Source organism: Geospiza fortis, unplaced genomic scaffold (assembly GCF_000277835.1).
Source record: "Geospiza fortis unplaced genomic scaffold, GeoFor_1.0 scaffold254, whole genome shotgun sequence".
NCBI lineage: Eukaryota > Metazoa > Chordata > Aves > Passeriformes > Thraupidae > Geospiza > Geospiza fortis.
Genome location: NW_005054441.1, coordinates 266,579 through 278,962, shown reverse-complemented (window position 1 = coordinate 278,962; position 12,384 = coordinate 266,579). Strand labels below are relative to the sequence as shown.

The 12,384-nt window shown below is 47.0% G+C and overlaps 1 protein-coding gene across 1 annotated transcript in view; it reads right to left on the bottom strand.

The window, feature by feature from the left end:
• Nucleotides 1-12,378, bottom strand: part of BTBD2 (BTB domain containing 2) — a 23,917-nt gene extending 11,539 nt beyond the window's left edge. The window contains exons 1-3 of the mRNA XM_005427299.3: nucleotides 12,352-12,378; nucleotides 5,055-5,174; nucleotides 1,543-1,699 (exon numbers count right to left, since the gene is read on the bottom strand). Coding sequence (XP_005427356.1) covers nucleotides 1,543-1,699; nucleotides 5,055-5,137 — 240 coding nt within the window. The 5' untranslated portion in view covers nucleotides 5,138-5,174; nucleotides 12,352-12,378. The remainder of the gene's footprint in view (nucleotides 1-1,542; nucleotides 1,700-5,054; nucleotides 5,175-12,351) is intronic.
• Nucleotides 12,379-12,384: the final 6 nt, after the last annotated feature.

Below are 12,384 nucleotides of genomic sequence, written 5' to 3'. Positions count from 1 at the left end.
AGGAAAGCTGCAGCAGAGGAGCTGCAATTGTCCCACCATGCATCAGATGAGAGCACAGATTTGGCTGCCATTGCCCAATCAAGAGCCTTCAAGTCCCGAATCTGCCTCTGGGAAGTGCAGGGTGGATCCCCCCATCTCAGGGGCTGCCTCATCTGTCCATGGCATGTGGAAAAGGGCCAGGTTAAAGAGGATAGGTGAAGAAGAAGGACATGGAGTGTTGCAGCAGGAGCTGAACCTAAGTGGTGACAAGTGCCTGCAAACAGCAGTGTAACATGGAACTACTTTGAGAACTGATCCAAATATTTAAACAAAAAAAAAATCCCAGTCTAATCCTGAGAAAATAGCCCAGCAGTGACTGCTTCAGGCCAGCACTGCTTCAATATCTGCACAACTGCCACCCACATGGTACCTACAGCCAGAGCCTGAGACACCTGTACTCCTGACAAGGGGAAAAGTCCAGCAGACAGGAATGCTGGCTGAGACAGGCAATCCCTCAGAGCCAGGGCACCTTGGTGTGCTGGTTCCCACCTCAGTGCAGCTGGGAAACTCCTCTGCAAGCTCTATTTAACATCAGACATCACGGCAGCTCTCCTGAGCTGGCTGATCAGAAATATCCCTCCAGAGCCACTCCAGTCTGCCCATTCCCCGAAGGAAAGAAAGTCACACACAAAGCCTGTGTGTTTCTTATTCCTACAGCACCCAGAACAGGGCGTCCCTGGCAGTGCCAGACTCCACCACACAGATGACAGCACTGTGGATGTCACCAATATGGCATCAGCTGTCTGAGAGAGAGCGACAGGGACCAGAGAGAGAAGATAGGGCTGGGAAATGGGGATGACTGATGCTCATTTAATCAACCTGGATGCAAAGTCTGATCTTTTCCAAACTAAGCAGAAGTTATAAACATTGTCTCCTACTTTGCTGCTTCAAGAGTCAAGTGGAAGGTGGAGGAGCCCAACCCTCAGAGACTGGATCAGACTCAGGGCAAGGAACAGCTGCTCTGACACTCCGGGTCTGTGAGCCTTCAGTGCAGGAGGTGCAGCTGGAACAGGCTGAGGAAGAGAGCACCTCTTTCCTCCTCTCCCAGGAAAATAAACCAAAGCACTCATGAAAAGGTTTTCTTTCACCCCCACTTCAGGAAAAGTATTGCACAAAAGTCCTTCAAGGAATGGCTGAGCAGCCAGACACAGCACTGAGAGAAAGCTCAGCATTACCAGTCCTGATTCTGTAACACACGGAAATCCTCTCATTCCACTTTTCTTCTTGGCAGATGAAATCTTTCCACCCTGTTAACTCCATCCCCAGCTCACACTCTGGAAGGAACCACCTGCCACAGTGAAACAGAAAGATCTGAAACAGCAGCAACGTTTGCTGTATATTGTTCTTTGTAAGAACCTGCTCAGCAGTGCTGGACTCCTGTGAGGAAGAATTCAAAGCAACCCAGAGCTGCTCCACTTTGGATGATCAACTCTGGAACACCCAGAAAATTCCCATTTTCTGACTGTGCTGGACCTTGCTGACAGCAGATGATCACAAACTCACCTGAGTTAATAGCATGAATGCATTGTCTGCTCTGAGGTTTTTTTTAAGAAACTCCACACAATGAGCTTCAAGGGCTGGAACTGCATATTTCTTAGCTGTGTAAAGTGTTGTCATAACAGTCTCTGGTCCGATCTGAACTTCGTCTGAGTAAAGAAATCTGAAAACATGCAAACAAACATTGCTGTGGTGAATTAAGGTAACAGGGTAAAACCCCTGTAATTTATAGAAAACATGGTTGTGCCTCTGCCTGTCATCCTGGTCCATTTCCCCTACTGGAGAGGTAGAAGGGTTTTCACATCCTTTCCTCTGACTCTGGTTTACCAAGATTGGTTTTTTTTAGCAGACATTTTACAGTATAACTTTTAACAGCTGGGATTTCCACTGAAGAAGCAGCTCAAACTGGCTTGCATCTCACCACCAGTGAGCTCTCAGCCTACCACTTATACCAGGCTAAAACAGTCTCTGGCCAAGGGCACCCCTTAAAATTCATATTTTTGGCTGTTAGAATAAACAAGGACAAATCAATCTTCAATCTTGCCTGCCTCCCTCAGAAGAGAAACTCCATTTTACACTACTAATTCAGAAGTGCTGAGAAGCACTCAGACATATCCATCCACTGCACACGAGGTGCTTTACCCACACTCCCCTTTCTCATCTCTTTACAGATTGAACTGTTTCATTTCATGACACAGATGTTTAAGTACAGTTCACAGTGTAATTTCAGCACAAAGCAAGAGTTAACTGCAGTGAAAAACAAGGACTGCCATGCTGCAGCAAAGCACCAGCCTCCACTGTTAGGCCAAAACAAGGAAGTACATTCATGATCTGAAAAACAAAAGAAACCTGACTGAGCCCCCTAATACCTGAACTCACTGACCAGAGACAGCAGGAACTGAGGCTGAGCTCAGTAAAATTAGTAATGCAGTGGTTTAGTCCTTATCACAGAATTCCAGAATGGTTTGGCTTGGAAGAGACCTTAAAGACTCTTTTGTTCCAGCCCCTGCCAGCAGCCCCAGCTGCTCTGGGCACCCTGTGCCAGGGCCTGCCCACCCTCACAGGGAACAATTCCTGCCCAAGATCCCATCCAGCCCTGCCCTCTGCAGTGGGAGCCATTGCCTGGCTCCTGTCCCTCCAGGCCTTGTCCCCAGTCCTTCTGCAGCTCTCCTGGAGCCCCTTCAGGCCCTGCAAGGGGCTCTGAGCTCTTCCCAGAGCCTTTTCTTCTCCAGGCTGAACAGCTCATGCAGAGTTTTTTTTACTCTATCTCCTTTAACCAGTGGAGCATTTGCCAGTCAGGATCTCAAGGACACAAAGCACAGAGATGCAATATTGTGTTAACTGTGCTTGGCATGCCTGTTCCAGGGGATATTTTGGAAACTCCAGCAATGTTTTGCTCTGCATTCTGTGAAGGGGACACAGGAGCAGGTTGTGTGGCTGCTATTCCTGGAAGGGCTCTTCCAGGGGAATGCCAGGCAGCATTCCCATCTGCAGCAGAGGAACTCCTGCTCCTCCAGCTAGAGAAGACCAGGATGCCACTCAGGGAAGCATCAACAGTGTGATCCACAGGCAGGGAAGCACTGTCACTGCTGAAAGCAGGCTTTGTGCTGCTCCAGGGCATTTGTCAGTAGCAGCATCATGCCACAGGTTAATCAATGTGTTTTGCACACACCCTTTCCCAGCCCCATTTGCACTGAGCAATCCTTTCTATTCCAAGATTAAAAGAACACAGTGGCTCTAAAACCAATTATTTGTTTACTTCAGTGACTGTGTCAGTATTTCTGTTTACCACAGTCCAGTGGGTGCTGAGAGAGAGACAACAAGAGTAAAAAAACTGTGATATTGTGAAAAAACCCAGTATCAATTTAAAAGAACATTTAGACTGTAATCCCAGACAATCAGATGTGTTCTCATCTTTAGGTTAACATAATAATAATAATAATAAAAATAATGTCTTACACAATTACAGCAGACCTATTAAAGGTCACTAGCCCACAAATTCCATCACAATCCAGCATCCAGATAGGACCTTCTGCAGAACATTCAGGATGGGCACTTTGTCCCTGGATAAGCTCCTGATCCTACAGCATTAGATCATGGCTTGGACCAAGTCCAGAGACATATGTAAGGATCAGCTGCCATTCCAGATCAGTGTTGGAGGGACTGGTTTTACTCCAGGAACTCATACCACATATTTGGTCAGCTCTCTCCTGGAAAGCAGCACCCAAACTTCCTCTGGTACAAGCTCTGAGCATTTTAAAAGCAACTTAAAAATTCATTTCTAGATTTAAGCACCCAAGATGTCACTGGACCATGGACACAGCTCAGAAGCACTGAGGTAATCCACCAATGACTTCTTCCATAAAAAAAAGTCAATATTTCTGTTGAAATCCACCTAAACTCAACACTTTGTCTTTTGACATGATGGGTTCTCTTCTGAAATCGCTGTTTAATCAAGTGCTGAAATCTCAGCACTGGCAGGGAAACATCAGGATTTTTGCCTCTAATTCACAGGATATTTGGGCCTCACAAATATCTAGTGAATTTGTGAATTTGATTTAAAGATAGTTACAAGCTCTGCACTCCAGAGAGATCCACATGGCTGGTAGGCACACCCCAATTAGAGGGATTCCCCACGTGCTGGTGTCTGCTTTAAAGCGAGCCAAAGGGGAAGGGGCTCGGGGCTCCCAATTATTTCTGGCCTTTCATTCTAGCCCAGATCAATTTTAAAATATTCCAAGACAGCACAGGCACGACCAAAGCACTTTCTGAAGGTAAAGCAAAAAGTGTGCCAGAGCTATATATAGTGACTGCTCCCAGCAGGAAGCGAGTGGGGAACAAGAGCACAGGACTGGAAACCCCTGGAAGTAGGTTACAGAAATCCTATAGAAACAGGACAATGACTTTCCAGCATCCATTCAGGATTGCTGCTGGATGTTGTACAGCAGCAGCCAAGCTTAAAGGAATTGGTGAATAGGATGTTACAGCCCCTTCTTCCTCCTCCTCCAGCACACAGACTTGCAACACACACTGGAAATGGAAATTCCAACCCAGCTCTCCAAAAGAGGGATAAAATCCACACAAAGGCTGATACCACATGGAATGGCTGAGATTTATTACACACCCCTGCTCACCTGTTACAACTTGCTCACAACCTAAACAAGCTCCAAGTGTTTGTAACTTACACAGCTTTCAAAAGATCACTTTTCCTCTCTTCTCTCAAAGAGCATTAAGATGAAACCAAACCAATTAGTGAATAAGAAGCTATAACACAATGGACAATATTATACATATATATATAATTTTTCTTTTAATGCAGTAGCTGCAGTAGACTTTTACCCAAGAAAACTGGGATTTAACACCAGCATTTAAATACCATTGAACAGATCAAAGAGGCATTTCATTTTGGAAATTAACAATCTCCACTCTACAAATACTTCCCTGCTTTCATTAAAACCATTTTTTTGCTACACTAAGTCTGTGCATCCCAGTTATGCTGTGCTTTAGAAGCAGCTTACTTGAGCAGAGCCAGGAAGGCAGCAGGCTCCACGTCAGGCAGCTCAATCTCTGTGGAGGTTGTGGCCATCCCACCATTGAACATCGCATCGAAGACAGCGCTGCCCACGGCCAGCACGAACCTAACGTGGAAAAAACACAAACATGCAAATAAAACCTTATGTTAAGTCATAGTTATATTCCAAAATAATCCCAGGCTGGTTGCTTATCCCCAAAGCCACCCTCAGGGAAGGCAAATCATTTGTGGAGTTAAAGCAAAAGTGTTTTGCAAGAGCAGGGAGGGTCAGGCTTGCTGCAAAGCACCAAAGCTGCAAGGAACTTCCTTCTGAGCCTGCCCTGGCATACAGCACAGGAATGGTTCCCCAAAGGCCAGATTTTGGGCATTATGGAAGAGAATACACATGCTTTGTAAAGCCCCTGTAGGAGCCTATGTATAATCTGTGAAAAATGCACATTTTATGATTGGTTTTTCACAAATATTCAAATGAATATTATATGTGTTGTGTTAGAAAGTAATGCTGTATTAATTCTCTTAAGCAGTGTGTTAAATACAGTTTTGGGTTTAAAAAAATGTTAAAATAGAAACTATGCTATGTAAGATACTTTTTTTTAAAGAAAGGACTTGCAGCAAAATAGCAGCCACAGGACACCTGAATCTTTCAGAGAAAAAGAATTTATTGCCCTCTTATCAGAAGAAACGAACTTCTTCCCACCTTGAAGGTGCTGTTAAGATTCAGAAGATGTTAACAATGACCAGACAGAATCCTGTATTTGAATAGAATTTATGCATCATGTATGAAGTGTATGAATATGCAACAGGTTATTGTTTTTAAGGGTTAATCTTCTGTTAACTGTGTCCTTTTTCAGGCTTGTGCTGCCCAGAAAAAAGGTACCCGGACGTCCGTAACTCTTTGTCTCTATTGTCTCATATTGTCCTAATTCAAATTGTCCAAATTATAATTACTCTAATTGTATTACTATTTTTATAACCATTTTATTACTATTAAACTTTTAAAATTTTAAAAACAAGTGATTAGCATTTTTCACATAATCCCAATGTTGAGAAGCAAAGAAACAGCAAAGTTAAGGAGTTCAAGTTCTTCCAGTAAACAGAGCCCAAGTCTTGCTGCAACTCCCCACAGTCACCTATTGGAAACACTTATGGAAAACTTGTCACTGCACACTACCCACAGGCCCAGGCACACATCTTTGGTGATGGCAGAGCAAGTTCCCAAAACACAAAACTGCACCAGGAGCTGCAGACCCCAAGCCCTGGCACAGGAGCTGCCCTCCCCATGTTGCTGAGCACTTCCATGGATAACCTGCTCTGGCTCAGGCCAGAGGGAAGAACAAACCTCCCTCAGAGCAAACCAGCACAGAGAGGTGCACACAAACCTCAGCACTGCTGGGAGCTTACATGGCAATACTGGCACAGAGAAGGGTGCTATAAGCTCTAAAGAGACTGAAAGCAGGAACCTGCACAAAACAGGTTTGATAGCAAAAATTATGTCCCAGCACTCCCATGCAAACAAGGTGATCCTCCCCTCAACAGACATCTCCTGTTTTAGGAAGAGGCTCAGGCCTGGGCTGCTGAGAGGTCTTTGTATATTCAAACTGCTGTACCTGCCTCAGGACTTAAAAAGCCATTTTGCCAACTTTCTTATTCAAAAATGCAGAGGTGAGCCTTTGCCATGAAGGATTCCTGTGTCTGCCACCATGCAGCTCCCTGAAGTTAAACTGAAGGTCACAACTCAGCACAGAAGGGAAGCACTGCAGCCCAGGCTGCAGGAGATGACTACAACCACTCCTCTACCAACTAGGAAAAGAAAAAAGCTGGAATATTCCAGGTTCTTGCTGCAGGGGTTTGATGGACACTTCCAGAGAAGCAGCAAGAACTGCAGACAGAAATCCACAGAAGACAGCAGGCTTGGGGCAGAAACCTCCAGCCCAAGGAAAGTCCAGCACTACGGAGGAATTTCAGTCAGATTTAACAGGAAATGACCTTTCAAAAGTAGGAAATTTCCATTTAAACAATGTTTTCATTTTCTCCCTTTTCCCTCCCCTCCCATCCAGAAGAGGCTTCCCAGGGATACAGTGGAGGGAAGCTCCGTGGATGTGCCAGGCTCATTTGCTGTGACGGAGTTTGGCTGACGAGCTGGCTCATTGTTCCTGATGGGCTCAGGGAGCTCGGGACAAACCACAGTGGTTACAAAAAAGTACACACATGCATATTTCTGTCAAACCATTCTCAAGAAAAATGTCAAGAAAAATAAAAACCTTCCTCACAATACCAGAATTGCCAGATGAAACAAAAATCCTTGTTCCTCCAAAAGCAGCGACGGTGGCAAAACAATTGCCGGCTTTGTCTGATACTAAAAATTAACATATATTAATTGCAGTCTCAAATTTTCATTCTCACAGCCAGCACAGTACAGGTCCTCAATGAGCAAGAGCTTTCAGAAGCTATTTGAAAAGGGCATTCATTTAAAAAAACTCTCAAATGTTTGCTTCCATTTCAGTCGGGAACAAATCAGTCAGATTTTGTAAACTGCTGAGCCCTAACAGGATCCCAGGAGGTGCCAGAGAAACCCAGGACTCTACATTTGAAGTTCTCTTAAAACACTAAGAGAACATAATTAACATAAGAAAATCCCTCTCTCTCTCCAGTGTTTTCTTAAGCTGCTCTAAAGACACTCCAGGAAAAGCAGGGATGCTCACCACTCCTCCTACACCATCCACCAGCTTCCCCCAGCCATGCAGGTCTGCAGGAGGAAGAGATGGGGTTTGTTTTAGATGGGAAAATCCAACAGAGAGTTATTTTAAAACACTTTTGTGGCCAAAACAGAGTGGACTACTGAAAGGAGGCAGAGAAATAAGCAGAAATAGAACTAAAGAATTAAGAAAGCAACACCTGATTTCTCCTCATTCCCTCTGCACCAGGAAGAGCCAAAGTAAACTGACTGTCAGCAGTAAGAGTCACAGGAACTTCCTTGAGGTTAATTTGTCTTCAAAAGGACCCAAAGCTGACTACAGGCTGTGGAAGGCCTGCAAGAAAATGTCTTTCCTTCTGCTATTTTGTTTCCTGACACAACTTTCACTGCTTCATGCTCACCTTGGCACCACTTGTCACCTGGTTGCATCTGCACACCCACCAGTGCTGCTCCCTGTCCAGGCACTACAGTAACACCAATAACATAAGAAACCACTCAAAACCCACAACTACCCCACTGAACAGCTCCCTCCTCCATCTGCACCACTGCAGAGAAACCTTAAAATATCTATTCCAGAAGAGCTGGCACAGGAACACAGCAACACATGACATGCTGGAGCTCGGTGACTCCAGAGGTGATGAGAAGCTGCTGCTGCTGGTGGAGTGCTGGCTGCAGAGGATGCAGACCCTGGGTGAAAGGAGCAGGAGGCAGGAGCAGCCCTGCAGGGGAGCAGGAGCCATGGGACACAGGAACTGTGAGTGAATACATGCCTGAGAAAAGACAGGATGGGCTCAGAAGAGACTCCTGGAAACAACAGCCAGAATCTTACTCAGGCTGTCACCAAGCTGTAGATCTCCCAGGCTGGAGCACACACAGGGCTGCATCCCCACATGCTTGCCCTGCTCACTCTCAGGCCCTATTTTCTGGCCAATTAACAAGTTTAATTATGCACCCATGCAGTTCCTGGCTGATGAGGTTTAGACATTTCTAATCCCATTGATACTGTGCACGATGAAGCAGATCTGGGTAAAGAAAAAAAACCCTTCCCTCTTATTGCTGGGTCTAATCAATGTGTTGACCTTGGCCATGCTGGTGCCATGAAGCTTCGAGGCAGCTGCTCAGCCTGGCCTTGACATAAAAAAAAATTTAAGGCCATCCCATCTTCTTCATGGCTGATTCAGCAGCAAGAGGGAATGAGCTGAAGGCTCAGAGACAGGGCCTGCTTCAAGGTAGGCAAGGAACTTCCACAGGGTCTGGAGTCTCCTCCAGGTGGGAAACACCTGAACTTCTCAGGGCTGCAGATACTTGGACAGCTGATCCTTTAGTCAAACGCATTCACACCTTTTATCTACAAACTGGGCTCTCACACATCAAATAAATGTTTGCTCTTGGCTGCTCTGTGAGGTTTCTTTTGTCTGTTTCTGTGGCTTGATACGAACTCCTGAGGCACAGAATCCCAGATTGGTTTGGGTTGTGAGATACCTCAAAGCCCATCCAGTGCCACCCCTGCCATGGCAGGGACACCTCCCACTGTCCCAGGCTGCTCCCAGCCCTGTCCAGCCTGGCCTTGGGCACTGCCAGGGATCCAGGGGCAGCCCCAGCTGCTCTGGGCACCCTGTGCCAGGGCCTGCCCACCCTCACAAGGAAGAATTCCTTCCCAATATCTAATCTAAATCTCCCCTCCTTTCAGATTAGGGCCATTAACTGAATTTTCCAAGTGCACTCAGAAACACTCCTGAACCTACAGCTCTGACAGAAACCTCTTCTGGCACCAGCACCTGTGGACAACATCACCTGTGCTCACTGGGCACATCCCACTTCATCACCTCAACCTACAAACCCTCCACATTCCCTCAGCTCCATCCAGGAGAAGACAGACCAGGAATCACCTGCACCATCACTTCCAGCTCCCACAGGACTGTATCTCTTGGATTATTTGTTCTTCCCAGTCTGCCAAAGCCATTCCCAGCACACAGTGAAGTCATATTGAGGATGACAGGCAGGATGCTGCAGACCACTCCTCAAGGCACCACAAGGAGCTGTCCAAGAACTCTATTTAGGAGTTGCTCCTCCTGCAGCTATGCTTGGGTACCTGGCCTGGTTTAAAAATTTACACAATTAAACCAGAATGCAGAAATACTTATGTGGGAACTGTGCACTATTGTGCCAGGGGTGGTTTAGATTGGATATTAGGGAAAATGTCTTTACAGAAAAAATTGTAAAGCACTGGAATGGGCTGCTCAGAGTGGTGGTGGAGTTATCATCCCTGAAGTGTGCAAAAAACATGGATGTGGCACTTGGGGACATGGTTTAAGTGGCTTCACTGGGCTGATGATTGGATTTGATGATCTTAAAGGTGTTTTCCAGCATTAATAACTCCATGAGTTTATGATTTCAGACATCTGACAAAGCACCAGCACCTGCCCTGATCGCTGAAACAAAACAGCACCTCTCCAACTGAACCCATGGCTGCTTTGCAACTCAATTCCAACCCAAAGTATCTTCTACTCTTGAGGTGCTGTGGAAGAACTGAGCACAGAAGGGGTCTGGGTGGTTTTATTTTAGGCTCTCTTATTTCTGAAATAACCACAGTACTTCATAAATCACCAGGATATCCCAGCTGTAACATCACACGGACATGTTTTACTAAAATCTCTAGAACCCTTAGGTGGGATGTCACACCATGACACACTCCATTCTATCTTTACCACCCAGAGCACCAGATGAATTTCATAGCAATTAAGCAGCATCTCACTTTGGGGACATTTTTTTTTTCCAAATCTTCATTTATTTTCCATTTATTTCTGGGCTGAACATCACCTGTCCCCACCCAGCAAGCCTAGTTCTCAGGACAGGACCAAGCTTACCCAAATACTAATTAAGCTTCAAATTATAAGAGAGCAAACCTGACACCCTAAACACTCAAACCAGCCTAGAACAAGTGTGGCTTGTTCTTAAAGTGAGAGAAAAGGGGGAAATCTGAAGGGGGAACTTCCAGTAATATGAGCACTTAGGAGAAAAGCAATAGTTTGAAATTGTTTGGAGTGAGGCTCCCTTTGCCAAGCACCACTTCCAGGCACACCAAGGAACCTCCCCCACCCAATTAAAGTTGGTTCCATCTCTGAGCTCTTCCTTGGGAGGAAGAGGGAGGCACATATGGATTCACTGGAGCTCCCCCAAGGAACCAGCTGAATGTCAATCAGCCACATCAGATCTGCATCATCCAGGTGGAGGCGATTCCCAGCTCCACGATTCCCAGCTCCTCTGAGCTGCAAATTCTTAAATGGCAGCTCAGCCTTAAGCATTAACCACCACGGGTTATTCACGCCCAGGTGTCATTCTCAACACAGCTCTTCATGGTAGTGGATTAACCCCCAAAACACAGGGCTTCAGAAAAGATGCAATAAAGGTCATTTTAAAATTAAAATGTTCCACCTGAAATTTGGGGTCTCAAATAATTGTTCCTTCAATTCCATCCCCAATGCTCTCACGGATTTTGGTGATCTCTGTCAGCAGGGATCAGGCAGATGAGGGAGACTATTCCTCCTCTCCTCTGCTTCCCACCAAACCAAGGGTTACTTCCAAGTGACACCCAGGGATGTGGGGTTTTCCATGCTGTGCCTGTCCCACTCATGTCATCCCTCTGGATAAAACACTCTCACCCAAACCCTGGATGCATCCTGAGCTGGTGACCCTGAGGAGAGGCACGACACTGACCCAAGGCTGGGAGAGATCTGGGGCAGCACGGACTGACCACAGTGGGGGTCCTGTGCTCAGGACATGTCCCTGAGCAGGGGGTGAAATGTGGGGTGCAATTATGTGACCCCTTCTTCTCTCCTCACAGGGGAGGGTGCAGCAGCCAAAACCCTGTACCCTGTACCCCACTCGATGGCACATCACCACCCAAGGCTGCAGGAGAACCCACAGCACTCCCAGGGCCATGTCTGAGGGGCAGTTTTGGGGATGAGGGGCCATCCCCGATGGGAGAGCAAAGGGATCATCCCTGAAGAGGACGAAGGGCCATACCTGAGGAACTGTTCTGAGAATAAGGAGACATTCCCTGAGGGGCAGTTTTGGTGGATAAGGGGACAGTTCCCTGAGGAGAAACACGAGGGAGCAAAGGGAGCAATCACCGAGAAGTAGTTCTGGGGGATAAGGGAGTGATTCCCTGAGGAACAACACAGAGGGGTGAGAAGAGCAATCTCTGATGGGAAGTGAGGGGGATAAGGATGCAGTGCTCCGAGGGAATATGTGAGCAATTCCCTCAGGGAATAACGGGGGGCGGGGAGGGAGGGGGAGACGAGCCATCCTCGAAGGGCAATTTGGGGGTTGAGAGGGTGATCCCTGACAGGAGGAGGAGGAGCGATGCCTTAGGGGCACTTCTGTCAAATAAACGGGCGATTTCCTTTAGCAGTGGGGGGAGAGTGAGGGGACGCCCCCAGGCCCATCGGGCCGGCCCCCACGACCCTCCCGAGGCCCGGGACCCGCGGCCACCCCGCAGGGCCATGGAGCTGGGTGCCCCCACACCCCTCACCCCTCCCGCATTCCCGGATCCCCACGCGTGGGATCCCCGCGCCCCCCGCCCCACCTGTGCGCCGGGAGGCGCCGGGAGGCGCCGCCC